Source organism: Chlorocebus sabaeus, chromosome 11 (genome assembly GCF_047675955.1).
Source record: "Chlorocebus sabaeus isolate Y175 chromosome 11, mChlSab1.0.hap1, whole genome shotgun sequence".
Lineage (NCBI taxonomy): Eukaryota > Metazoa > Chordata > Mammalia > Primates > Cercopithecidae > Chlorocebus > Chlorocebus sabaeus.
This window is the reverse complement of record NC_132914.1, coordinates 9,760,115-9,786,993: the sequence shown is the minus strand read 5'-3', so window position 1 is coordinate 9,786,993 and position 26,879 is coordinate 9,760,115. Positions and strand designations below refer to the sequence as shown.

Genomic DNA, 26,879 nt, shown 5'->3' with positions numbered 1-26,879 from the left:
GTGGCCCAGGGTGGGAATAGGCTCTGGGTCCAGGCCTCCATCGGGTTCCCCCTAATTCCGGGGACAAGGGGATCCTCAAGACAGGGTAAGGGGTACACCAGACCCGGACAGGCGCTCCTAGCTGAAGGAGGGTCGCGTCCCTGCCAGAGGTGGAAAGAAAGTCCAGGAATCCCCTTCCTGTCTTTCTGGTTTGTCTCTGGGCTTCCTGCTCGGGTCACAAGCGCCACTAGAGCGGGCGGCTGCGGTGAAACTGAAGGCGGGGGATCCAGCCCCAAGCAAATCTCCCGCGGGCGCTGGGGAGGTGGGGCCGTGCTGGGCGGAGCCTCGCCTCCCGCCCACCCGGAGCTGCGGCGGGGACGCTTCTCTGGAGGATGTGCGGAAACTGGAGGTTTGCAGCCCGTGGGACCGGAAGGGGCTCCGTAGGTGGGGGCAGGGTGGGCGCGAGAGAGCCTAGAAGCCTATGTAGGTGCGAATCCCGCAGCCCCAGTACTCCTCCCTCGGTGCTTCCCCGCCTTTTCTGCAGAGCCCCGCCCTGGAGTGAAGGAGGAGCCTTCACCTGGAGCTCCGAAAAAAGCGGAAGAAGGCGGCTTCGCTTCGATTTACCCAGTGTGACCCCTCCAGGGCCTTCTCAGCTGGGTGAGCATCCGCTCTGAACAGACCATGAAAAGAAAAATCTGTCCGATGCCTCCCCACACGTCACGGGACTCTGACTTGCCTTTGTCGTCAGAGTTTGCAGAACTTTGGGGGACCTGAGAGGGGAGTGCCCCCTGGACGGGCCACGGCTGTCTGTGGCTTAAGGACTTTTGGAAAGGCGGAGAGAGGGAAACAGGACGTCCTAGTGGCCTGCTTCAGGGCCACCCACAGGCCCTCCCCCAACCTGTCTCTGATCCGACTTGTTTTTCCAGGCTAGGTTGGAAACTTGTGGATGCTGTGACCTCAAGAAGACTTGGCATTTTATTTGGAAGATAGGCATCTATTTGCAACTGTCCTGAACCCCTATTTTCCTCCCTTTCTTGGGGAAACGTGTTTAAGGAGGGGTGCCACTGTTTTTGTAACATGTTGCTCCTAGCTCTTAGCATTCCTGGTACTGTTGTAACTGTCCAATGGGTTCCCTTTGCTTGCTAGATAGAGCCGATTTATCAAGACAGGGGGATTACAGTGGAGAAAGAGAAATTAACGCAGAGCCGACTGTGCCGGACGGGAGTTTTGTTATTACTCAAATCGGTCTTTTCAAATCTGTCTCCCGGAGCAGTGCATTCCAACATTCTTTAGATGCTACAAATGTACCTTTTGGCTAAGTTACATTCTTGCTAAGTTACGATTCTTATGAACTAAGCCCAAATGTTACATTCTTACTAACTAAGCCAAATGTTATATTCTAAAGAATGTTTACAAAACTGAAACTAAATATTTATTACCTGGTACAGTTGTGAAACTTGTTTTTTAAAATGCATCCTGTGGTTAAGTTTTACAGATCCTGAAACTGAGTAAAATTTGACCAGTAATAATGCTTTATTTCTTTCTTTTTTAGTATACTTTAAGTTCTAGGGTACATGTGCACAACATGCAGGTTTCTTACATATGTATACATGTGCCATGTTGGTGTGCTGCACTCATTAACTTGTCATTTACATTAGGTATATCTCCTAATGCTATCCGTCCCCCTCCCCTTCCCCACAATAGGCCCCAGTGTGTGATGTTCCCCTTCCTGTGTCTCCAAGTAATCTCATTGTTCAATTCCCACCTATGAGTGAGAACATGAGGTATTTGGTTTTCTGTTCTTGCGATAGTTTGCTGAGAATGATGGTTTCCAGCTTCATTCATGTCCCTACAAAGGATATGAACTCATCCTTTTTTATGGCTGCATAGTATTCCATGGTGTATATGTGCCACATTTTCTTAATCCAGTCTGTCACTGATGGACATTTGGGTTGCTTCCAAGTCTTTGCTATTGTGAATAGTGCCACAATAAACATACGTGTGCATGTGTCTTCATAGCAGCATGATTTATAATCCTTTGGGTATATACCGAGTAATGGGATCACAGGGTCAAATGGTATTTCTAGTGCTAGATGCTTAAGGAATCGCCACACTGTCTTCCACAATGGTTAAACTAGTTTACAGTCCCACCAACAGTGTAAAAGCGTTCCTATTTCTCCACATCTTCTCCAGCACCTATTGTTTCCTGACTTTTTAATGATCACCATTCTAACTGGTGTGAGATGGTATCTCATTGTGGTTTTGATTTGCATTTCTCTGATGGCCAGTGATGATGAGCATTTTTTCATGTGTCTGTTGGCTGTATAAATGTCTTATTTTGAGAAGTGTCCGTTCATATCCTTTGCCCACTTTTTGATGGAGTTGTTTTTGTTTCTTTTGTTGTTGTTGTTGTTGTTGTAAATTTGTTTGAGTTCTTTGTAGGTTCTGGATATTAGCCCTTTGTTGGATGAGTAGTTTGCAAAAATTTTCTCCCATTCTGTAGATTGCCTGTTCACTCTGGTGGTAGTCTCTTTTGCTGTGCAGAAGCTCTTTAGTTTAATTAGATCACATTTGTCAATTTTGACTTTTGTTGCCATTGCTTTTGGTGTTTTAGACATGAAATCCTTGCCCATGCCTATGTCCTGAATGGTATTACCTAGGTTTTCTTCTAGGGTTTTTATGGTTTTAGGTCTAACATTTAAGTCTCTAATCCATCTTGAATTAATTTTCATATAAGAAGTAAGGAAAGGATCCAGTTTCAGCTTTCTACTTATGGCTACCCAATTTTCCCAGCACCATCTATTAAATAGGTAATCCTTTCTTCCATTTCTTCTTTTTGTCAGGTTTGTCAAAGATCAGATGGCTGTATATGTGTGGTATTATTTCTGAGGGCTCTGTTCTGTTCCATTGGTCTATATCTCTGTTTTGGTACCAGTACCATGCTGTTTTCGTTACTGTAGCCTTTTAGTCTAGTTTGAAGTCAGGTAGTGTGATGCCTCCAGCTTTGTTCTTTTGGCTTTGGATTGTATTGGCAATACGGGCTCTTTTTTGGTTCCATATGAACTTTAAAGCAGTTTTTTCCAATTCTGTGAAGAAAGTCATTGGTAGCTTAATGGGGATGGCATTGAATCTATAAATTACCTTGGACAGTATGGCCATTTTCATGATATTGATTCTTCCTGCCCATGAGCATGATGTGTTGTTCCATTTGTTTCCATCCTTTTTTATTTCGTTGAGCAGTGGTTTACATTTCTCCTTGAATAGGTCCTTCACATCCCTTGTAAGTTGGATTCCTAGGTATCTGATACTCTTTGAAGCAATTGGGAGTTCATTCATGATTTGGCTCTCTGTTTGTCTGTTATTGGTGTATAGGAATGCGTGTGATTTTTGCACATTGATTTTGTATCCTGAGACTTTGTTGAAGTTTCTTATCAGCTTAAGGAGATTTTGAGCTGAGATGATGGGGTTTTCTAAATATATAATCATGTCATCTGCAAACAGGGACAATTTGACTTCTTCTTTTCCTAATTGAATACCCTTTATTTCTTTCTCTTGCCTGATTGCCCTGGCCAGAACTTCCAACACTATGTTGAATAGGAGTGGTGAGAGAGGGCATCCCTGTCTTTTACCAGTTTTCAAAAGGAATGTTTCCAGGTTTTGCCCTTTCAATATGATATTGACTGTTGGTTTGTCATAAATAGCTCTCATTATTTTGAGATACGTTCCATCAATACCGAATTTATTGAGAGTTTTTAGCATGAAGGGCTGTTGAATTTTGTGAAAGGCCTTTTCTGCATCTATTGAGATAATCATGTGGTTTTTGTCTTTGGTTCTGTTTATATGCTGGATTACGTTTATTGATTTGCATATGTTGAACCAGCCTTGCATCCCAGGGATGAAGCCCACCTGATCATGGTGGATAAGCTTTTTGATGTGCTGCTGGATTCCATTTGCCAGTATTTTATTGAGGATTTTTGCGTTGATGTTCATCAGGGATATTGGTCTGAAATTCTCTTTTTCTGTTGTGTCTCTGCCAGGCTTTGGTATCAGGATGATGTTGGCTTCATAAAATGAGTTAGGGAGGATTCCCTCCTTTTCTATTGATAGCAGTAGTTTCAGAAGGAATGGTACCAGCTCCTCCTTGTACCTCTGGTAGAATTCAACTGTGAATGTGTGTGGTCCTGGACTTTTTTTGGTTGGTAGGCTATTAATTATTGCCTCAATTTCAGAGCCTACTATTGGTCTATTCAGGGATTCAACTTCTTCCTGGTTTAGTCTTGGAAGAGTGTAAGTGTCCAGGAAATTATCCATTTCTTCTAGGTTTTCTAGTTTATTTGCATAGAGGTGTTTATAGTATTCTCTGATGGTAGTTTGTATTTCTGTGGGGTCGGTGATGATATCCCCTTTATCATTTTTTATTGCATCTATTTGATTCTTCTCTCTTTTATTCTTTATTAGTCTTGCTAGCGGTCTATCAATTTTGTTGATCTTTTCAAAAAAAGCAGCTCCTGGATTCATTGATTTTTTTGGAGGGTTTTTTGTGTCTCTATCTCTTTCAGTTCTGCTCTGATCTTAGTTATTTCTTGCCTTCTGTTAGCTTTTGAATGTGTTTGCTCTTGCTTCTCTAGTTCTTTTAACTGTGATGTTAGTGTGTCAATTTTAGATCTTTCCTACTTTCTCTTGTGGGCATTTAATGCTATAAAGTTCCCTCTACACACTGCTTTAAATGTGTCCCAGAGATTCTGGTATGTTGTATCTTTGTTCTCATTGGTTTCAAAGAACATCTTTATTTCTATCTTCATTTCGTGATGTACCCAGTAGTCATTCAGGAGCAGGTTGTTCAGTTTCCATGTAGTTGAGCGGTTTTGATTGAGTTTCTTAGTCCTGATTTCTAGTTTGATTGCCCTGTGGTCTGAGAGACAGTTTGCTATAATTTCTGTTCTTTTACATTTGCTGAGGAGTGCTTTACTTCCAACTATGTGGTCAGTGTTGGAATAAGTGTGATGTGATGCTGAGAAGAATGTATATTCTGTTGATTTGGGGTGGAGAGTTCTATAGATGTCTATTAGGTCCACTTGGTGCAGAGTTGAGTTCAATTCCTGGATATCCTTATTAACTTTCTGTCTCATTGATCTGTCTAATGTTGACAGTGGGGTGTTAAAGTCTCACATTATTATTGTATGAAAGTCTAAGTCTCTTTGTAAGTCTCTAAGGACTTGCTTTATGAATCTGGGTGGTCCTGTATTGGGTGCATATATATTTAAGATAGTTAGCTCTTCCTGTTGAATTGATCCCTTTACCATTATGTAATGGCCTTCTTTGTCTCTTTTGATCTCTGATGGTTTAAAGTCTGTTTTATCAGAGACTAGGATTGCAACCCCTGCTTTTTTTTTGTTCTCCATTTGCTTGGTAGATCTTCCTCCATCCCTTTATTTTGAGCCTATGTGTGTCTCTACATGTGAGGTGGGTCTCCTGAATACAGCAAACTGATGTGTCTTGACTCTTTATCCAATTTGCCAATCTGTCTCTTTTAATGGGACCATTTAGTCCATTTACATTTAAGGTTAATATTATTATGTGTGAACTTGATCCTGTCATTATGATATTAGCTGGTTATTTTGCTCGTTAGTTGATGCAGATTCTTCTTAGCATTGATGGTCTTTACATTTTGGCATGTTTTTGCAACGACTGGTACCGTTCGTTCCTTTCCATGTTTAGTGCTTCCTTCAGGATCTCTTGTAGGGCAGGCCTGGTGGTGACAAAATCTCTAAGCATTTGCTTGTCTGTAAAGAATTTTATTTCTCCTTCACTTATGAAACTTAGTTTGGCTGGATATGAAATTCTGGGTTGAAAATTCTTTTCTTTAAGAATGTTGAATATTGGCCCCCACTCTCTTCTGGCTTGTAGAGTTTCTGCTGAGAGATTTGCTGTTAGTCTGATGGGCTTCCCTTTGTGGGTAACCTGACCTTTCTTTCTGGCTACCCTTAACATTTTTTTCCTTCATTTCAACTTTGGTGAATCTGACAATTATGTGTCTTGGAGTTGCTCTTCTCGAGGAGTATCTTTGTGGCGTTCTCTGTATTTCCTGAATTTGAATGTTGGCCTGCCTTGCTAGGTTGGGGAAGTTCTCCTGGATAATATCCTGCAGAGTGTTTTCCAACTTGGTTCCATTCTCCCCATCACTTTCAGGCACACCAATCAGACATAGATTTTGTCTTTTCACATAATCCCTTATTTCTTGGAGGCTTTGTTCATTTCCTTTTACTCTTTTTTCTCTAAACTTCTCTTCTTGCTGCATTTCATTCATTTGATCTTCAGTCACTAATACTCTTTCTTCCAGTTGATCGAGTCAGTTACTGAAACTTTTGCATTTGTCACATAGTTTTCGTGTCATGGTTTTCATCTCTATTAGTTCGTTTATGGACTTCTCTACATTGGTTATTCTAGTTATCCATTCTTCCATTCTTTTTTCAAGGTTTTTAGTTTCTTTGCACTGGTTACGGAGTTCCTCCTTTAGCTCTGAGAAGTTTGATCAACTGAAGCTTTCTTCTCTCAGCTCATCAAAGTCATTATCCGTCCAGCTTTGTTCTGTTGCTGGCGATGAGCTGCATTCCTTTGGAGGGGGAGATGCACTCTGATTTTTTGAATTTCCAGCTTTTCTGCACTGTTTTTTCCCCATCTTTGTGGTTTTATCTGCCTTCGGTCTTTGATGATGGTGACATACTGATGGGATTTTGGTGTGGGTGTCCTTTCTGTTTGTTAGTTTTCCTTCTAACAGTCAGGACCCACAGCTGCAGGTCTGTTGGAGTTTGCTTGAGGTCCACTCCAGCCCCTGTTTTCCTGGGTATCAGCAGCAGAGGCTGCAGAAGACAGAATATTGCTGATCAGCAAGTGTTGCTGTCTGATTCTTGCTCTGAAAGCTTCATCTCAGAGGTGTACCCAGCCGTGTGAGGTGTGAGGTGTGAGGTGTCAGTCTGCACCTCAGTTGAAAATGCAGAAATCACCCATCTTCTGTGTCGCTCACACTGAGAGCTGGAGGCTGGAGCTATTCCTATTTGGCCATCCAATAATGCTTTATTTCTTTGTTCTTCTGAGAGATAATTCCTAATGTTGTTTTTCCAACTAGAAGTCTGAAGAGTATTGTGTTCAGTGTGTACTTTAAGAGTGATATGAATCTGCAGGAGTCAGGACACACTATTAGAAAGGTAGAAGAGAAGTAAGTGAGCAAAAGAGGGAAATGGAACAAGATGCATGTGGGAATATTGCTGCAGGACCTTTCCTTATTTCAGCTTAAAATGGGAATCTTTGTCCGACAGTCATGAAAATTCAGGCTCACAGATACTTTAAAGAGTATATGAAGCAGAGTTTTATTGGGTGAAAAATGGAAAAAAGGGGGGAAACAGTTACTTTGGCAAGGCCAGAGTCCTTCCGCTGGAGTGCTTCCCACCTGGCCGTTTGGATCCCAGGTTCCACACATAAAACAGAGGGGCCAGACTCAGGCTTCTCCCTGCTGCAAACCTTGTGAACTTCCCAAGGCTCCACCTCAGTGGGCAGGCTAGTTGGAGTTTCTCCAGGGACCCCTTCATGCCTGGCTGTCTCAGTATTAGCAGGAGGAACCAGAGATATAAAAAAGAAGAAGAGAAAGCAGGGACATTTAGAAGATGATTAAGAGAGGCAAATGGGAGATTTGGGGGAAATTTTAAGGGTTGAGTTACACATTCCCCTAGTAACAACGAAAAAGAATTATGGAAGTCTTAGTATTCTGAACCTGTAAGACAATTTTGCATTAGTGTAGAACCAGAAAGAATAAAGGCTGATATTTTTATATGAGCCAAAATCCAAACAATATTTACTGCTTAAGATCATCCAATCTTACCCATCTTTTCCACTGTCTAGAACTGAAGCTGAAGCTCCCTGTTATTCTTGTAGATGTATATTAAATGAATGAAAGTTGGCAGGGACTTTTAAAGTATTACAATTTACATTCAGTAAAATTCACTCTTTTGGCGTAGATTTCTACGGTAAACATATATATTCATGTAACTGCCATAAAAGTTAAGATATAGAACCATACCCGCCCACTCCAAATTCCCTCATGTCCCTTTGTAGAATGTCTCTTCCTCTGCCCCTAGCCCTTGGCAACCACTGATCTCTTTTCTGTTCTTACACTTTTGCTTTTCCAGAAGGTCACATCAATGAAATCCTGCAGCTGGCAACTGTAGAATCTGACTTCATTCACTTAACAATAATACATTTTCAAGTCATCTGTATTATAGTATGTATCATTTGTCAAAGAAAAACAAGATAGGGAGAAACTTTATTCAAAAGGACTGTTGCAATAGGAATAACACTGATTTCAAAAATATGTTAGTGGGCTGGTGCAGTGGCTCACACCTGTAATCTCAGCAATTTGGGAGGCCGAGGTGGGTGGATCACGAGGTCAGGAGATTGAGACCATCCTGGCTAACGTGGTGAAACCCCGTCTACTAAACAAAATACAAAAAATTAGCCGGGCATGGTGGTGGGCATCTGTGGTCCCAGGTACTCGGGAGGCTGAGGCAGGAGAATGGCGTGAACCCGGGAGGTGGAAGCTTGCAGTGAACCGAGATCGTGTTCCTGCACTCCAGCATGGGCTACAGAGACTCTGTCTCAAACAAAACAAAGCGAAACCAAAAAAACCAAAAAACAGCAACAACAAAAAAAAAACTTAGTGGTGTAGGAGAGAGCAGGGGGCAAAGTGTAGGCGTTTCAACAGGAAATGGTGCACTGTGGGCAGGTTAAGGCAGGATGTTTTTTGCAAGTCTGTGCTTTGGGGCCTTTAGGCAAACTTGCAGGCAAACACATGTAGGGCTTGTGAGGAGGAGAAAAACCGGACAAAAGTTTGGCCAGCTAACACACAGTAAGAAATTGACAATTGTGAATGTATGATCAAGTTTTTTCTTTTATTAGGGATGAGGAATAGTGGTTCACCTCTTCAGCAGCTGAAGCATATTGGAGCTGTTGCTAGTTTTTTGTGATCATGAATAAAACTGGTGTAAAATATTCCTTTCAGGTTTTTGGGTAAACACAAGTTTTCACTTCCCTTGTTTAAATACCTAGGGATAGGATGGCTAGGGCATGTGGGGAATTTACATTTACCGTAACAAACTGCTTAACCGTTTTCCAAAATGCCCATAATATTTTCATTGCCAGTGATGCTGCATGAAAATTCCAGTTGCATCCTGTCCGTTCTCGCACTGCTATAAAGAAAGTGCCTGAGACTGAGTAATTTGTAAGAAAGGAGGTTTAATTGGCTCACCATTCCACAGGCTGGCCAGGAAGCATGATTCTGGCATCTGCTCAGCTTCTGGGGATGCCTCAGGAAACTTACACTTCATGGCAGAAGGCAAAGGGGGAGTCCATACTTCGCTTGGTCTGAGCAGGAGGAAGAGAGGAAGTGAGGGAGGGCACCACACAGTTTTCAACAACCAGATCTCACGAGGACTCACTCATCGCGACACAGTACCAAGGGGGAAATCTGCCCCCGTGACCCAATCACCTCCCACCACACCCCACCTGCAACACTGGAGATTACAATTCAACATAAGATTTGGGTGGGGACACAGATCCAAACTATATCACATCCCTTCCTCACCAGCAGTTGGTTGTTCCTTTTTTTCTTTTGTTTTCTTTGCCACTCTAATAACCATGTAGTAGTCACTCATTATGGTTTTAATTTGTATCTCTCAAATGGCTGGTTAGTTCAAGCATGTTTTTATGCACTTATTTGCTATTCATATATCCTCTTTAATCAAGTATATCTCCAAATCGTTGACCCACTTTTTAATCTAGTTTTCATTTTCTTATTGTTGAGTTTTGAGTTCTTAATACATTCTAGATACAAGTTGCTTTTTAGAAAGATGTTTTTCTGCCTTTGCTTGTCTTTTTATTCCCTTTCCAGGGTTTTTTTTTTTTTTTCTAGCAGAGAGTTTTAATTATGTTAAAGTTCAATTTATCAAGTTTTAAAATATTGATAATGCTTTTGGTGTTGTATCTAGGAACTTTTTGCCTAATTCAAGCTCACAAAAATTTTATTTTCCTCTTTCCTTCTAATAGTTTTAGTGTTTGAGGCTTCATATATGAGTCTAAGATTTATTCTGAGTTCATTTTCTTATAAGGTATTAGGTGTGAGTTGACTTTCACTATTTTGCATTAAGACACTCAATTGTTCCAGCACTATGAGTTCAGAAAATATTACCCCTTACCTGCCTGATTACTTTCCACTTCTGTCAAATGTCAATTGACCATACATGTTTAGATTTGTTTCTGAAATTTTTTTCTGTTCCATTGATTTATCTGTTTGTTCTTTTATCAATATCATACTGTCTTTGTTTCTGTTACTTTGTAAATTATGAAAGCAGGCTCCCTGATTTCCAAATTTGGCCATTTTTTTTCCTTCAAAATTGTTCAGCTGTTCTAGTTCTTTGATTTTTCTTATAATTTTAAAATTACCTGGCTTATTTCTACAAAAAATTCATACTGCAATGATTATCAGGATTGCACTGAATCTCTAAACCTGTTTGGGTATAATTGACATCCAGCAATATTGCATATTCCAGTCTATGAATATCTTATATCTCTCTGTTGATTCAAGTCTTTGATTTCTTTGTCACTTTGGTTTCCAGCTTTCATCATACTGATCCTAAACATATTTTGATAGATTTATTTGATATCTTTTGTGTTATTATAAATGGCACTGTTTTTATATTCAAATTTCCACTTCATAATTATGAATATATGGAAATATAAGTGTTTTTTATATATGAACATAGCTAATCCTGTAGCTTTGCCAAATTCATTTATTCTCATAGCCATTTGGTAGATTCCTTAGAATTTTACATGCAGACAACTATGTTGTCTGTGAATAGCAATGCCTTTATTTCTTTCCAATCTGTATGACATTTATTTCTTTTTTCTTGCCTTTTTGCCCCTAATGGGACATCCAATAAAATGTTAAATTGGATTGGTGAAAGAGATCAGACATCCTTGCCTTGTTCCATGTCACTGGGGGAAAGCATTTATTCTTTTACCCTTAAGTTTGGTGCTAGCTGTAGTTTTTCTGTAGATGCCCTTTATCAGGTTGAAGAAGGTTCTTCAATTTCTAATTTGTTGAGTCTTACTATTGTGGATGAATATTAAGTTTTTCACATCCTCTTGCAGCATTTATTCAGATGCTCATATGTTGTCCCTTGTCTCATTCTGTCAATATGGTGAATTACATTGATTTATTTCCTGCTTCCCCTGTCTGTGTCCGTTGCTTTTCAGAGAGAAGCTGGAAGCTGGGCTTGATCACTCTGCACTGAGCCAAAGTGGGGAGCAGGGGGAAGTACCCACATGCTTATTAAAAACCGCTCTGAAAATATTTGAAGTACCAGGGCTGTAACAAGTATTATTTTAAAAACAACTGCTGTTTTGTTTTGTGTAGCCCCAGAGGTTTAGCAGATGCTGGGCCCTGTCAGCTCAGCAAAACAGGGAAATTAGAAACCAGTCCCTCTGGTGGTCTCTAGAGAAGTTGTGATACCAGACACGTGGTCCAAACCCTTCACTCCTCAGGGACAGGCTAAGAGATGGGAGTTCCTTCCCGATCATAGGGCATTGTATTAGGGCTAGGGGTTATGATCAGTGTGCGAAAGTTTTTTCCTACCAGTTTTGATGTGGATAGTTTAACACTCACCTAGGGTGCAGGAGTGGCTCAATCAGTTTCTGGATTTCCAGTGATGAGAAGTTGCCTGTGTGTTGCTGTCGAATTGATGTGCCCAGGATGATGAAGGAGAGGTTAGGGCCTTCTATTCTGCCGTCTTGTGACTCTGACAGTTTCTTTCAACGTTAAACTATCATACGATCTAGTTACTACATTTGTAGACATTTCTCTCACACAAATGACAACTTGTATTTACACGAAAGCCTGTATATAAAATGTTCATAACAGCTTTATTCCTAACAGTCAAAACTTGTGAACAACCATATGTCTCACAATGGGTGAATAATGAAGTAAACTCTGTTACAGGCATACAATGGAATACTACTCAGCAATAAAAAGGAATGGGCTATTGATACATACCACAACTTCCTTGAATCTCAAAGTACTTAGGCTAAGTAAGAAAAGCCAATTACTGAAGATCACATTCTGTATGATTTAATTTACATAACATTCTTGAAATGACAAAATTGTACAGATAGAGAATGAGGGTTATGGATGGGTGAGTGGAGAAGAAGGGGTAGAATGGAGAAAGGGTGGTGTGGATCTCTGTGGTGATGGAAGAGTTTTGTTCCTTCATTGTTTCAATGGCATTATCTTAGTTGTGATATTATAGTGTAGTTTTTTAGATGTTACCATTGGGAGAAACTGAGTAAAGAAGATGTGGGATCTTTCTGTAATATTTCTTACAACTGCATGTGAATCTACAACTAGCTCAGAATAAAAAGTTTAATTATAAGATAAAAGCTACATGAAATGAAGCAAAAAATAATTCACCCTTTTCATGCACACAGAGTCAGAGACTGTGACATAATTTGCAGGATCTAGTGCAGAATACAAATGTAAAACATCTGGTTCAAAAATTATTAATAATTTTGAGACCTTGATGATAAAGCATTAAACCACCTGTGGAGCGCTTTAAGCATGATGAACTGTGCTACCACACAGATTGCACATTCACATATCTGGCCCTGCAAATGGAATGAGTTTTGCCCATGATCCATTCACCACTGCCTCTTTGGCTCAGTGAATTTTCTTCTTCAGGAGGGTAATTTTCTCTTCTTTCTCTGCTAAGCTGTTTAACAGTAGTTGCCCTGCCTAATGGGCTTCATCCATTTCTCTCAGATCGTTTTCATGATGCACTAGGATGAAGCACACCCTTTCTCCTAGTCTTGAGGAAACATCGATATTCAGAATATTTAAATCCAGGCACTGACCAATCCGAAGAGTTTCTGGCCAATGTTCCACACTTGAGGGAAATGACATTATCTGAACCCTGAAGAAAAAGGTTGTAGATATTCTCCAGATCAAAGCATCGCCAGGAAGATTTTAGTTGTTGAAGTCCATAATATTTCCTAAAGCAGGTACGAATTACTAGTAACTTAACAGGTATATTAACTGATGAAGTTTTCATTTCTCAGAACAAACCAGTCAAGGAAGGTGCTATTATACTCCTTTTATTCATATAGATCTTGAGGCTGACAGAGTTTAATCAACATACTATAATTATTGTGTAATAATAAATTACCATACACTAGGGGTGCTACGATCTCAATCTTTGTGTCTCCCACTCCCAAACTCACATGTTGAAATCCTGACTCTCAAGGTGATGGCATTAGCAGATAAAACCTTTGGGAGGTGATTAGGTCATGAGGGTAGAACACTGATAAATGGGATTAGTGTCCTTACAAAAGGGACCCACCAAAGCTCCCTTGTTCCTTCTACTCTGTGAGGACACATCTAGAAGGTGCCATCAATGAACCAGAAAGTGGGCCCTCACCAGACACCAAATCTGCCAGGGCTCTGATCTTGGACTTCCAGCCTCCTGAACCGTGAGAAATAAATTTCTGTTGTTTATAAGTTACCCATTTTATGGTATTTTGTTATAGGCCACATGAACTAAAACAAGTGGATTAAAAACAACACAAATTACTATCTTACTGTCTAGAAATGAGAGATTCAAAATGGGTAAAGTCAGGGTGAAACTGATAGGGCTGCGTTTCTTTTGGAGGCTCTAGGGAAGAAGCTGTTTCCTTGCCTTTGTCAGCTTCCAGAGGCCACCTGTATTCCTTAGTTTATGGTCCCTTGCTACAGCTTTAAAGCCAGCAGCACAGGGTCTTCCAATCTCTCTCTGACAGTGACATTCCTGCCTTCCCCTAATAAAGACCCATGTGATTAGTTTAGGCCCACCTGGATTATCCGAAATAATCCCTCTGTCTTTAGACCCTTAACCACATCTGCAAAATGTCTTTTGTCATGTAAAATAACATCCTTACCTCAAGGTTTTGGGAATTAGCTTATTAATGTCTTTAGGGGGTCATTATTCTGCTTTCCACAAACATTTAAAATTAACTATCAGGCTACAAAAGTCATAAATGAATTGAGCTTGTTTGCCCCAAAGGCTGTGTTCTTTTCTTTTTTTTTTTTTTTTTTTTGGAGCCGGACTCTCACTGTCGCCCAGGCTGGAGTGCAGTGGCACAATCTTGGCTCACTGCAACCTCCACCTCCTGGGTTCAAGCGATTCTCCTGCCTCAGCCTCCCAAGTAGCTGGGATTACAGGTGCACACCACCAGGTCCAGCTAGTTTTTGTATCTTTAGTAGAGACAGGGTTTTTCCATGTTGGCCAGGCTGGTCTCCAACTCCTGACCTGAGGTGATCCACCTGCCTCGGCCTCCCAAAGTGCTGGGGTTACAGGTGTGAGCCACCACGCCCTGCCAGCTGTGTTCTTTTACATCATAATACACTGCCTTTTATATCCCTCACTTATTCAATATCATTACCATCCATCATGCTGTCACAAACACAGAGCCCCAAGAAAAGTGGGATACAGGTCATTGAGAATAAATAGTTTTTATAAACTTTTGTTCTTTCTTGTAACTTTTTATCAGTTGACTATTCCAATGAAGCAAAATCTGATAATATATTGCTTTTATACTACTCAGTTGAGACATTCACATCTATTGAGGAGCAATGGGTACCTTGAAGGGGGTTTTTCCTTTCCTTTCATATCCGGTCAATTAGTCATCAATTTCCGCCTTCTGATATAGACACCACTAAAAAATTATATTTTGAAAAAAGAAATTTATTTTCTAAATGAAATTAAAATTACTCTTTATGTGTACTTCTTTTCCTCACACTGGAATTCTCTAGGGACCGTGTAAATGCACATCACTGTATCTTATGTTGGTATCAGTTATTTAACACAAGATTGCATAAGAAAGTAAGCACGATGCTATGGCTTAGAAGTCATGAGATTCACATAGTTTAATATAAAGCTTCTGTGATAACTGGAGAGTTATTTTGTCACATTTCTCCTCTCATAATTTATGCTTCAGCCATCTCAGATTTCAGGTGTTTTCCCAACTCTGCGATATATTCTCTTCACTCTGGGCCTAACTAAAGAAACGAGAAGACTTCCTTCAACTGGAAGACTTCTTCCTCTACCTCAAATGCCTCACTTTATTTTTTTAATTAATTAATTAATTAATTTTTTCTTTCTTTGAGACGGAGTCTTGCTGTGTCGCCCAGGCTGGAGTACAGTGGCACGATCTCGGCTCACTGCAAACTCTGCTTCCTGGTTTCATGCCATTCTCCTGCCTCAGCCTCCTGAGTAGCTGGGACTACAGGCACCCACCACTGCACCCAGCTAATTTTTTGTATTTTTAGTGGAGACGGGGTTTCACTGTGTCAGCCAGGATGTATTTATTTATTTATTTATTTGAGACAGAGTCTCACTCTGTTGCCCAGGTGGTGCAACCTTGGCTCACTGCAACCTCGGCCTCTAGGGTTCAAGCAATTCTCCTGCCTCAACCTCCCAAGTAGCTGGGATTACAGGTGCAAGCCACCATGCCCAGGTAATTTTTGTATTTTTAGTAGAGATAGGATTTCACCATGTTCGTCAGGCTGATCTTGAACTCCTGACCTCAGGTGATCCACCCACCTTGGCCTCCCAAAGTGCTAAGATTACAGGTGTGAGCCACCATGCCCGGCCTAAATGCCTCACTTTATTTAACTAACTCCAGCTCATTTGATTAGTACTTTCTTGGGAAAACTTCTTCTGGGTTAAGTGCCCTCATTAACTGCTCTCCTAATAAATTATTCTACTGCCATTTACATCTTGTTACAATAAGTCATGCATACCTACTTATTTTTCAGTTTCATATTAACTTCCTTAAAGGAAGGGACATTACACTCAAAGTCCACCTGGCCTGCTGGCTGAAGGGCGTGAAGTTTGAAAATATTTGTTAAATGATTATGGACATCTTTAGGACTTCATGAACTTACTTTCAGTTTAGTTTCCACAAAAGGAGAAACTTACAGCAATGCAGAAACCAAGAGACTGATATGAATAAATGATGTGACTAATTCACAAATACTATGTCATTTGATATTTGACCTTTAAAGTAGTTTTCATATCAGATCTTTTGGTTATGGGTTCTATAGCTTACTGTGAACTTAGACATATTAGTTAGTCCCTCACCCAAGATCATCTGAAAAATAAAGGTACTATCAGCCTCATTAGTTAGTTATGCCAATTAAATAAGAACACATGTTTAAACCTCATATTAATGTGTATGGAGCCTCGTAAGTAGTAATAAGCTGGAGTTTTATGTCGTCACGCCAGGCTAATAACAGTAAAAGTAATAGTAGTTTCACTGGAAGGTCCAAGGTTAGTGTGGAAATTCCAAGATGATGTGAAATTTACCAGGGTTTACCTTCCGTCCCCTTTAAGCTAACAATGAAATCATAAAACGACGTGAAAGGGAAAAGCCTGCCAGTTCGTATCCACTTCTGTGTATGATAATATAACTGGAGAGACATCAGACTCATGCTGAGAACAACTAGAAGGCTAGAGTTGAAGAAAAAGGATTTCATTAAGATTATTAGAGAGTGTTCAAGGCAACTGGAGGGGGAACCAAGATTCTGGAAAGCGGCCACGGAGAAGTGAGTCAGCATTCCAGGAGCCACCCTTCTCTTAGGGGCATCTTGCCAGTGGGTCAGATGCTGAGATTCTGGGGAGAAGGCAGTGGATACCAGGCATTTTTTGCGGGGACAGAAAAATCTCTTCCTAAAGCACTTGAAGGGCCAAAATCCCAAAGAGGAGAGAGGGCCAAAGAAATGAGAAAAATTGTTCTCTCAAGCAATTTTCAAATTGTTAAATTTCACAGGAAAAGAGGTTAGGAAGAACAGTGTGAAAAACAGACTTCAACTTTTGGCAATCACATGTTGTTTAGGAGACAAAACCAAATTCAACTTCCAACAAAGAGAAGCAGCTTTGATCAACAGCAGGTTCTCAGATGGAATTACTAGAAGGCTTTATCATAGGTCCTAGGAAAAACTAGAAAGGATGAAATAGTAAAGAAAAAGATAGATGGAATCTTACAGAAACTGGAACTCAGCCCTAACTCAACTTCGTTTCTATTCGATTAAGGCAATAGCTGTCCAATCTGGAACTTATTTCTCACAGGTAAGGGGGGGACTACTGTACAGAATTCAAAAAACAGGGAAAATCAATTTATGTTGTCAGAGTTAAGACAGAGATTATATTTGGGGTAACGAGCGTTGCAGGACGTGAGTAGGGCACATAGGATGTTGGTATTGTTTTATGTGGTTTTAAGATATACTTCATTTAGGTACTTGTTACATGTTATATTTTTAATTAATGTGTTTAGTTGTACGCTTACGATTTGTGCACATTACTTAATTATATTTTAGTAAAAAGTGCCCTTACCAGCATTTATATACAAAAAATCAACACATCTGACAAGAAGCTCCTGCTGCTAAAGAGCCTCTGTGCTCCTGGATTATTCCAGAAGGAGCATAGAAGCTGCACACCGTTCAGGCCCGTTTTTGAAACTTTGTTGTAGCAGCCATAGCAGCAACTTCCCAAAATATCTTGCAGAAATTGAAAACAAGATATTTTTTGAATGAACATAAACTCTTGGGAATGAATTTTAATTTGAGTTGAAAATTGCTGTTGTCTTTACTCACCTAACATTCATTTCCTCTGAGAGTCAACTGCTTCCTTTCAATAAATTCTTATTTTCTATTATGATATTGCTTTGTACCACATAAAATGCAATTATAGTTTTTTAACAGTCAAAACATTTTAAGTTATCAAGCATTTGTTTCTTTTGTAACCAAAATACTGTTGGAGAAGTAGGTTCAACTTTTTTTCTTTTAAATTCTTACAAACATCAGTTTATTCTGTTGTGATGAGCTGATTTTTGAAATAACTTATGTTTTATTTGTTCCTCTAGCTATATTTAACTTAAAGGCTTGAAATTCTGAGTTACGGGGGCAGTTACACACTGACACATTTTAGTCGTTGGGCTTTTTTTGGTTTTGTTTTGTTTTGAATCATTCTTGGGGTTGAAAACATAGACTGTGGTTTAGATCACTCATGGTAACTGGAGGCAAAATGCATGACAGTAACAACATGGAGAAAGACATTGCACCATCCGGATTGCCTGCAAACCCAGGTAAAAGGCTGGGATGTAGAGTAAATGTGAGGACTGGAATGGGAAGGTAGTGGTAGTGATGGGCTCACACAGGTAAGGTACTGATCCAGTAAAAAGTTTTCAAGGATAAGAGATGGAACATGGGAGTCTATAAATTGGCTTATAATTCATGTGAAATATGCATATATTTATATTACCAGTTGTAACCACTAAGGAGAGGGAACAATGAAACATGTAAGACAATGAGATAAGGTTAAGTTTATGATTGAAAATAAAAATAGTGAATTTCACTAAAAAAAAACTACAAACTCTAAAGTGTTACTCAGATACAAGATACTATCATTATTACATAGGTAGAAAACCTACCATGGAAGCTCATAAGAGAGAAAAGGTAGAAAACAGTATGTAAAGGACATTTACAAATCAAAAAAGTAAACAAAGGTTGAAGTAAAAACTTAGGGCATTCTAATGTAATTTTGTTAGATTGGATGCACTGGAACTATATATATATATAGCTTTATAGGATGACTTATATGATGATTTAGCAAGTGAAAAGCTTTATATGATGATTCAGTAAGTGGAAAAAAATGTCTTTTGCTACAGTTAGAGAAAATCAAGGTTTTATAACTCAGGACGTAAAAGTTTGGAGTTTTTTCCCTCCCATCTTAAAAGGTAATCAATTTAGAGAAAACGTAATTCGGAGGGGGAAAAAGATGAACTCTAAATGTTGTTAAATAACTTCATTTGTTTCTTCATTCATTGGGTATTTTGAGCATTTTATACCAACTGCTTCGAAGTATTTGTCAGATAGTTCCAACATCTCTGTGTGTCCCTCCTTGGCTTGTGCTGTCTTTCCCCACGGAAGTTGACATTTTCATGGTTCTTCATATGCTGTGTAATATTGGACTGTAATTTGAACTTTTGAATAAATATTTAGTTAGACTGGATCTTATTTAAATTTTGGAGAATATTGATACTATTGTTTTAGCAAGCAATCACACTGGTGGGATGAAGACAACCTGTGGGATCTGGTTCCAATGTCAGTTCCATTCTGAAAGCCTTTGCAGAGCTATTCAGACATATGCCTCAACCCGGGGTGAAACTGGCAACTGCGCAATGCTGTATTCATTAGGTCGGGTCTTAACATCTTTAGTATGCCAATTAGAAACACATCTAGGCACGCATAAGTTGAGGGGCAGGTGAATCCAGGAGTTTATAAATAATGTTCACGGATCTCTTTCTAACGTTTCTCCCTCTTCACCATCTGACCAGTACTTTCAGGTTCCCAGGGGCTTCTCCTTTCCATCCTCCATGAAACGCGGGGCTCCTTTTATTCCGATGAACCATACACTTCTGCGGTCATTTCTGCATCTTTAAGCTCATGTGGCAGAAGGACAGCGAGAAAGAAGAAAAAAAAGCAAGAGGTTTGGCCCCACTCTCATGGAGCCACAACTCTACTGAATGGAGAGGATTGACTTTTCTTTTCTTTTTATTTCTGAGACGGAGTCTTGCTCTGTCTCCCAGGCTGGAGTGCAGTGGCCGGATCTCAGCTCACTGCAAGCTCCGCCTCCCGGGTTCACGCCATTCTCCTGCCTCAGCCTCCCGAGTAGCTGGGACTACAGGCACCCGCCACCTCGCCCGGCTAGTTTTTTGCATTTTTTAGTAGAGACGGGGTTTCACCGTGTTAGCCAGGATGGTCTCGATCTCCTGACCTCGTGATCCGCCTGCCTCGGCCTCCCAAAGTGCTGGGATTACAGGCGTGGGCCACCGCGCCTGGCCGAGGATTTACCTTTCTCAAGGTTTTGGCTATTGCATGTTGCTGTAGTTTCCACTACTATCATCAGATTGCCTGAGGTTTGAGGCACATGACAGTGTAGACAAGAGCGAGGGAGAAAAAATAAATGTGGTGTTTTCATACTCTATTTGAGGTAGGAGTTTGCTTTTTTGTTCCTCAGACCATACCTCTAGTGATTCTCCTGGAGCCCTCTCTATTTTTATGCTGACAGATGCTCAATTCCATGTTTCTGGCTGTATTAACTTTAGGGCATGATATTAGAGGAGGGAAATTTAAATTCACCACTGGTTTGATGGCTCTTTAAATTTGGATATTCTTGTAAGATCTGCTGCTAGTATATCCTTTTTCCTTTTGCACTTTTTTTTGGTTTAAAGACCATATATTTAGAGCCATTTTGGGATCACAGCAAAATTGTGAGAAAGACAGTTTTTTTGTTGTTGTTTGTTTTTCATTTTCTCCTTGTTGCCACACATACATAGACTCTGTCTTAGCCTGTTTTGTGCTGCTATTACAGAATACCCGAGACTAGGTAATTTATAATGAACAAAATCTATTGGCTCATAGTTCTGGAGGCTGGAAAGTTCAAGACTGAGAGACACATCTGGTGAGGGCCTTTTTGCGCCATCATCCCATGGCAGAATTTGGAAGGGCAAGAGAGCACATGCATAAGAAAGAGAGAGAGCAAGAGGCACCAAACTTGCTTTGATAACAAATCTACTTTCGTGATAGTAAACCCACTCCCATTATAAGGACATTATGACCTGATTCCCTCTTGAAAGGCCCACCTCTCAACACTATTGCATTGGGGACCAAGTGACTAACACATGAACTTTGGAGACGCATTCAAACCATAGCAGTCTCTAACATCAACGTTCTTCACCGGCAGTACATTTATTACAATTAATAAACCGACACTGGCATATCGTAGTCACTCGAAATTCACAGTCTGATGGGCTTCCCTTTGTCAGTGACCTGACCTATCTCCCTGACTGCCCTTAATATTTTTTCTTCCATTTTGACCTTGGAGTATCTGATGATTATGTGTCTTGTGGTTGATCGTCTCATGAAGTATCTTATTGGGGATTTCCTGAATTTGAATGTTGGCCTGTCTTGCTAGGTTGGGGAAGTTCTCCTGGGTTATATCCTGAAGTGTGTTTTCCAACTTGGTTCCATCCTCCCTGGCTCTTTCAAGTACTCCAATCAGTGGTAGGTTCAGTCTTTTTACATAGTCCCGTAGTTCTTGGAGGTTTTGTTCATTCCTTTTCATTCTTTTTTCTCTAGTCTTGTCTGTCTGCCTTATTTCAGCAAGATAGTCTTTAAGCTCTGGTATTTTCTCTTCTGCTTGGTCAATTCGGCTATTGATACTTGTGTTTGCATCATGATGTTCTCGTGCTGTGTTTTTCAGCTCCATCAGGTCATTTATGCTCTCGCTAAACTGGTTATTCTGGTTAACAGCTCCTGTAATCTTTTATCATGCTTCTTAGCTTCTTTGCATTGGGTTAGAACATAATGCTGTAGCTCGGAGAAATTCATTATTACCTACTTTCTGAAGCCTACTTCTGTCAGTTCATCCATCTCAGCTTCAGCCTCGTTCTATGCCCTCACTGGAGAAGTGTCGCGATCATTTGGAAGAGAAGAGGCATTCTGGCTTTTGGAATTTTCAGGGTTTTTGCATTGTTTTTTTCCTCATCTTTGTGGATTTATCCACCTTTGATCTTTGAGGCTGATGACCTTTGAATGGGGTTTTTGTGGAGTCTTTTTGGTTGATGTTGTCTTTGTTACTTTCTGTTGGTTTGTGTATCTTCTAACAGGCAGCCTTTCTGCTGCAGATCTGCTGCAGTTTGCTGAGGATCCACTCCAGACCCTGTTCACCTGGGTATCACCAGTGGAGGCTGCAGAACAGCAGATCGCTGCCTGCTTCTTCCTTCAGAAGTTTCACCCCAGAGGGACCCTGGCCTGATGCCAGCCGGAACGCTTCTGTATGAGGTGTCTGGTGACCCTTGTTGGGAAGTCTCACCCAGTCAGGAGGCACAGGATCAAGGACCCGCTTCTGTAGAGAGTCTGATGTTCCCTTAGCAGAGCTGGTGTGCTGTGCTGGGGGAATCCTGCTCACCCGGTGCATCTGGACTCTTCAGAGCCAGCAGGAAAGATTTAGTCCGCTGAATCTGAAACTGCCTCTCCCCTCAGGTACTCTGACTCAGGGAGATGAGAGTTCTGTCTGTAAGCCCCTGATTGAAGCTGCTGGAATGCTTGCAGGAATGGCCCGCCTGGTGAGGAGGGATGGCTCAGGGTCCCACCTAAAGAGGCAGTCTGGCCACAACCTGCCACAGCACTTTGCTGCACTGTGGGAAATTTGGCCCAGTCCAAACCTCTCAGGCTCCTTTGCACTGTCAGGGGCAAACCGCCAACTAATGGTGGTCACCCCTCCCCGCAGGAACTTGGTCATTCCAGGCACACTCCTGACTACTCTGCTGGCAGCGGGGATCTCAAGTCAGTGGGTCTTAGCTGGCAGGGATCCACGGGAGTAGAACCCACTGATTGAGACTGCTGGGCTCTCCTCCTTGGCTTCAGCTCCCTTTCTATGGGACTGGATGGTTCTCCTGCCTCACTGGAGTTCCACCACCACTGGAGCATGTAAAAACTCCTGCAGCTCAGGGCCTGCCTAAACAACCACCAATGGGAGTGACTGTCATTGGTTTGCCCAAGTTTGTGCTTGAGACCCAGGGCCCTGGTGGTGTAGGCTCATGAGGGAATCTTCTGATCTGCAGATTGCAAAAATCTGTGGGAGAAGCATAGTACCCCTGGTGGGTAGGACAGACCCTCCCCACTTCCCTTACCTCAGGGAGGCAGGTCTCCCCACCCTGTGCAACTCCTGGGTGAAGTCACACCCCACCTGCTTTCTCCTTGCTTTCTGTGGGTTGCACCAGCTGCCCAATGAGATGAACTTGGTACGTCAGATGGAGATGCAGAATTCACCTGCCTTCCACATTCATCTCACTGGGAGCTTCAGACCAGAGCTGTTTCTGTTTGGCCATTTTGGCCCCTCCCATCAAGTACGTTTTCTTTTGTAAGAAACTGCCAAAGTGGCTGTAGCATTTAGCTTTCTTACCAGTAATGCATGAGACTTCCGGTTGCTCCACATCCTTGCCAGCATTTGATATTGTTTGTGTTTTAATGTAACACTTAAGTAATATGTAGTGATATCTCATTGTTTTAACTTGCAATTCTCAAAGGACATATGATATTAATAATTTGTCTTCTCATTATTTTGATTATGTCTTTTGCAGATCAAAAGTTTTTAGTTTTAATGAAGTCCAGTTTCTCAGTTCTTTCTTTCATGGATTGTGCCCTTGGTATTATATCTAAAAAGTCATCACCATACCCAGAGTTATCTAGGCTTTCTCTTATGTTATCTTCTATGAGTTTTGTGTTTTACATTTAGGGCTATGATACATTTTGATTATTTTTGGGAAAAAGGCAAAATCTGGGCCTAGATTCATTTATTTGTATGTTAGTATCTAGTTGTTCAGCATCATTTGTTGAAAAGACTATCTTTTTTAAATTGTATTGCTTTTGCTCCTTTATCAAAGATCAGTTGACTGTATTTATCTCGGTCTATTTATTTTTAGTCTACTTCTCTGCTTTCTATCCTTTTTCATTAATATATTTGTCGATTCTTTTTTTTTTTTTTTTCTAAGAGACAGAGTCTTGCTCTGTCGCCCAGGCTGGAGCACAGTGGTGCGACCTCAGCTCACTGCAAGCTCTGCCTCCTGGGTTCACGCCATTCTCCTGCCTCAGCCTCCCGAGTAGGTGGGACTGCAGATGCCCACCACCACCTCCGGCTAATTTTTGTATTTTTAGTAGAGACGAGGTTTCACCATGTTAGCCAGGATGGTCTCAATCTCCTGACCTCGTGATCTGCCTGCCTCGGCCTCCCAAAGTGCTGGGATTATAGGAGTGAGCCACCGTGCCCGGCCTTATTTGTCTATTCTTTAACAAATACCACATTGTCTTGATTACTGTAGCTTCAGAGTAAATCATGAAGTCAGGTAGTATCAGTTGTTTAACTTTGCTCATCTCTTTCAATAATGTGTTTGCTTTTCTGGGTCTTTTGCCTATCTATACAAACTTTAGAATCAGTTTGTTGATATTTGCACAGTAACTTGCTGAGATTATTATTATCATTGCATTTAATCTGTAGATTAAGCTGGGAAGAATTGATATCTTGGCAATGTTGAGTCTTTCTCTCCATGAACATAAAATACTTCTCCATTTATTTAGTTCTACTTTGATTTCATTCATCAGTTTGTAGTTTTCCACATATAGATTTTGTACGTATTTTGTTAGATTTATACCTAAGTATTTTATTTTTTGAATGCTAATGTGTATGGTGCTGTGTTCTCAAATAAAAGTCTGTTTGTTTCTGGCATATAGAAAAGTGATTGACTTTTGTATATTAGCCATGCATTCTACAACCTTACATATCAATAACCTTGTGTATCAGTTCCCAGAATTTTCAATTCTTCAGGATTTTCTACGTAGATGATTATGTCATCTGCAGAGAAATACAGTTTTATTTCTTACTTTCTCATCTGTATACCTTTTATTTCCTTTATTTCCTTTTCTTGTCTTACTGTGTTATCTAGCACTTCCAGAACAATGTCGTAAAGCATTGGCGAGAGGGACATCTTTGCCTTGTTCTTGATCTTAGTGGGAAAACTTCAAGTTTCTCACCATACTTGAGGATGTTAGCTGTAGATTATTGTAGATATTCTTCATTAAGGTGAAGAAGTTCTTCCCTATTTCTAGTTTACTGAGAGTTTTTGTCACAAATCCATGTTGAATTTTGTTTACTGAGAGTTTTTATCACAAATGGCTATTGAATTTTGTTAAATTTTTTTGTATATATTGATATAATCAAGTGATTGTTTTAGCTTGTTAATGTTATGGATAACATTAATTGATTTTTGAATGCTGAACTTGCCTTAAATAGCTGAAATAAATTTCACTTCATCACAGTGTATAATTCTTTTTATACATCATTGGATTGGATTTGCTAAAGTTTTGTTGAGGTTTTGCATCTATGTTCGTGGGGTATAGTGGCCCATAGTTTTCTTTTCCTGTAATGTCTTAATCTGATTTTCCTATTAGGATAAAGCTGGCCTCATAGAATGAGTTAAGAAGTAGTCTCTCTGCTCTGACTTCTAAAACAAATTATAGAGAATTGGTATAATTTTTTCCTTAAATGTTTGGTTGAATTCACCAGCGAGTCCATCTTGACATGGTCCTTTCTGTTTTGGAAGGTCTTCTGTATATAACTTCTGTAATAAATGTGAACATATTTAGGTCATCTATTTCTCCATGTATGAGTTTAGATAAATTATGTCTCTCAAGTGACTGATCCTCTGTGTGGACATAGAACTGTCCATTTTAGCATCCATGGGATCTGTAGTAATTGCTACTTATTTATTTCTGATATAGGTAATTTGTGTCCTTCCTCTTTTCTTCTTAATCAACCTGGCTAGAGCCTTATGCATTATTTTTAATCTTTCAAAACCTAGTTTTTGGTTGTGATAACTTTTTCTATTAATGTCTCATTTTTTATTTCTACTCTAATAATTTTCTTTTCTTCTGTTTACTTTGTACCTGATTTGCTCTTCTATTGCTAGTTTCCTAAGGTATAAACTTAGCTAATTAATTTTAGATCTTTATTTTTTTCTAATAGATGCATTCAATGCTATCAATTTCTCTTTAAACAATGCTTTTACTGCATCCCACAAATTTTGTTAAGCTGTATTTTCATTTTCATTTAGTTGAAATATTTTAAAATTTCTGTTGTGATTTCTTCCTTGACCCATATGTTGTTTAGAAACATATTGTTTAATCACCACATGTTTGTGGAGATTAGTGGGATTTAAAACTTTTCTTTGTTATTGACTCTAATTTATTTACATTGTGGTCTGTATGATTTCCATTTTGTTAAATTTGCTAGGGTATGTTTTATGGCCCAGAAGGTGGTCTATTATGGTGACTATTCCATGTAATCTTGAGAGTGTATATTCTGCTGTTGTTGGACAAAGTAGTCTATAGATGTCAATTATATTCAGTTGATTGATGGTGTTGCTGAGTTCACCTAAGTTCTACTGATTTTCTCCCTGCCAGATCTGTGCATTTCTTTTTTTCTTTTTATTTTTTCTATTTTGTTGTTTTTGAGACAGAGTCTCGCTCTGTCACCCAGGCTGGAGTGCAGTAGTGCAGTCTCATCTCATTTCAACCACTGCTTCCCGGGTTCAAGCAATCCTCCCACCTCAGTCTCCTGAGTAACTGGGAATACCAGCACATACCACCACACTTGGCTCATTTTTGTCTTTTTGTAGAGGCAGAGTTTTACCACATTGCCCAGGTTGGTCTTGAACTCCTGAGATCAAATAATCCAGTCTTTTTGGCATCCCAAGGTGCTGAGATTACAGGCATGAGCCACTGTACCCTGCTGGATCTGTGCATTTCCCATAGAGTGTTGTTGAAATCACCAACTAGAAAAATGAATTCAACGATTTCTCCCTGCAGTTCTATTAATTTTTGCCTCATGTAGTTAAATACTCTCTTGTTAGGTGCATGCACATTTAGGTTTGTTATGTGGAAACATAACATAGTTTCTTGGAAAACTAATTCTTACACCATTATGCAATAATTTTCATCATTCCTGATAAATTTCCTTGCTTTGAGGTTTGTTCTGTTTGAAATTTGTATAGCTTCTCCTGCTTTCTTTTGTTTGTACCAGTATGATATATATACATATATATATATTTACAATCCATTTACTTTTAGTTTGTGTGTCTTTATATTTAAAGTGTATTTCCTGCAGATATCGTATAATCTCTGATTTTTAACTGGTGCATTTAGATCA

General features: G+C 40.0%; 1 protein-coding gene across 4 annotated transcripts in view; it reads left to right on the top strand.

Moving 5' to 3' along the window:
• Window positions 1-296: 296 nt before the first annotated feature.
• CLEC2D (C-type lectin domain family 2 member D) overlaps window positions 297-26,879 on the top strand; it is a 44,061-nt gene continuing 17,478 nt past the window's right edge. For 2 of the 4 annotated variants that reach the window (XM_073020470.1, XM_037995159.2), the window contains exon 1: window positions 17,191-18,198. In XM_073020470.1, the coding sequence (XP_072876571.1) occupies window positions 18,120-18,198 (79 nt within the window). In that variant the 5' untranslated portion in view covers window positions 17,191-18,119. Of the gene's footprint in view, window positions 389-523; window positions 637-17,190; window positions 18,199-26,879 lie in introns of those variants that run through there. The other 2 variants (XM_037995158.2, XM_007967564.3) reach the window with 2 other exon arrangements.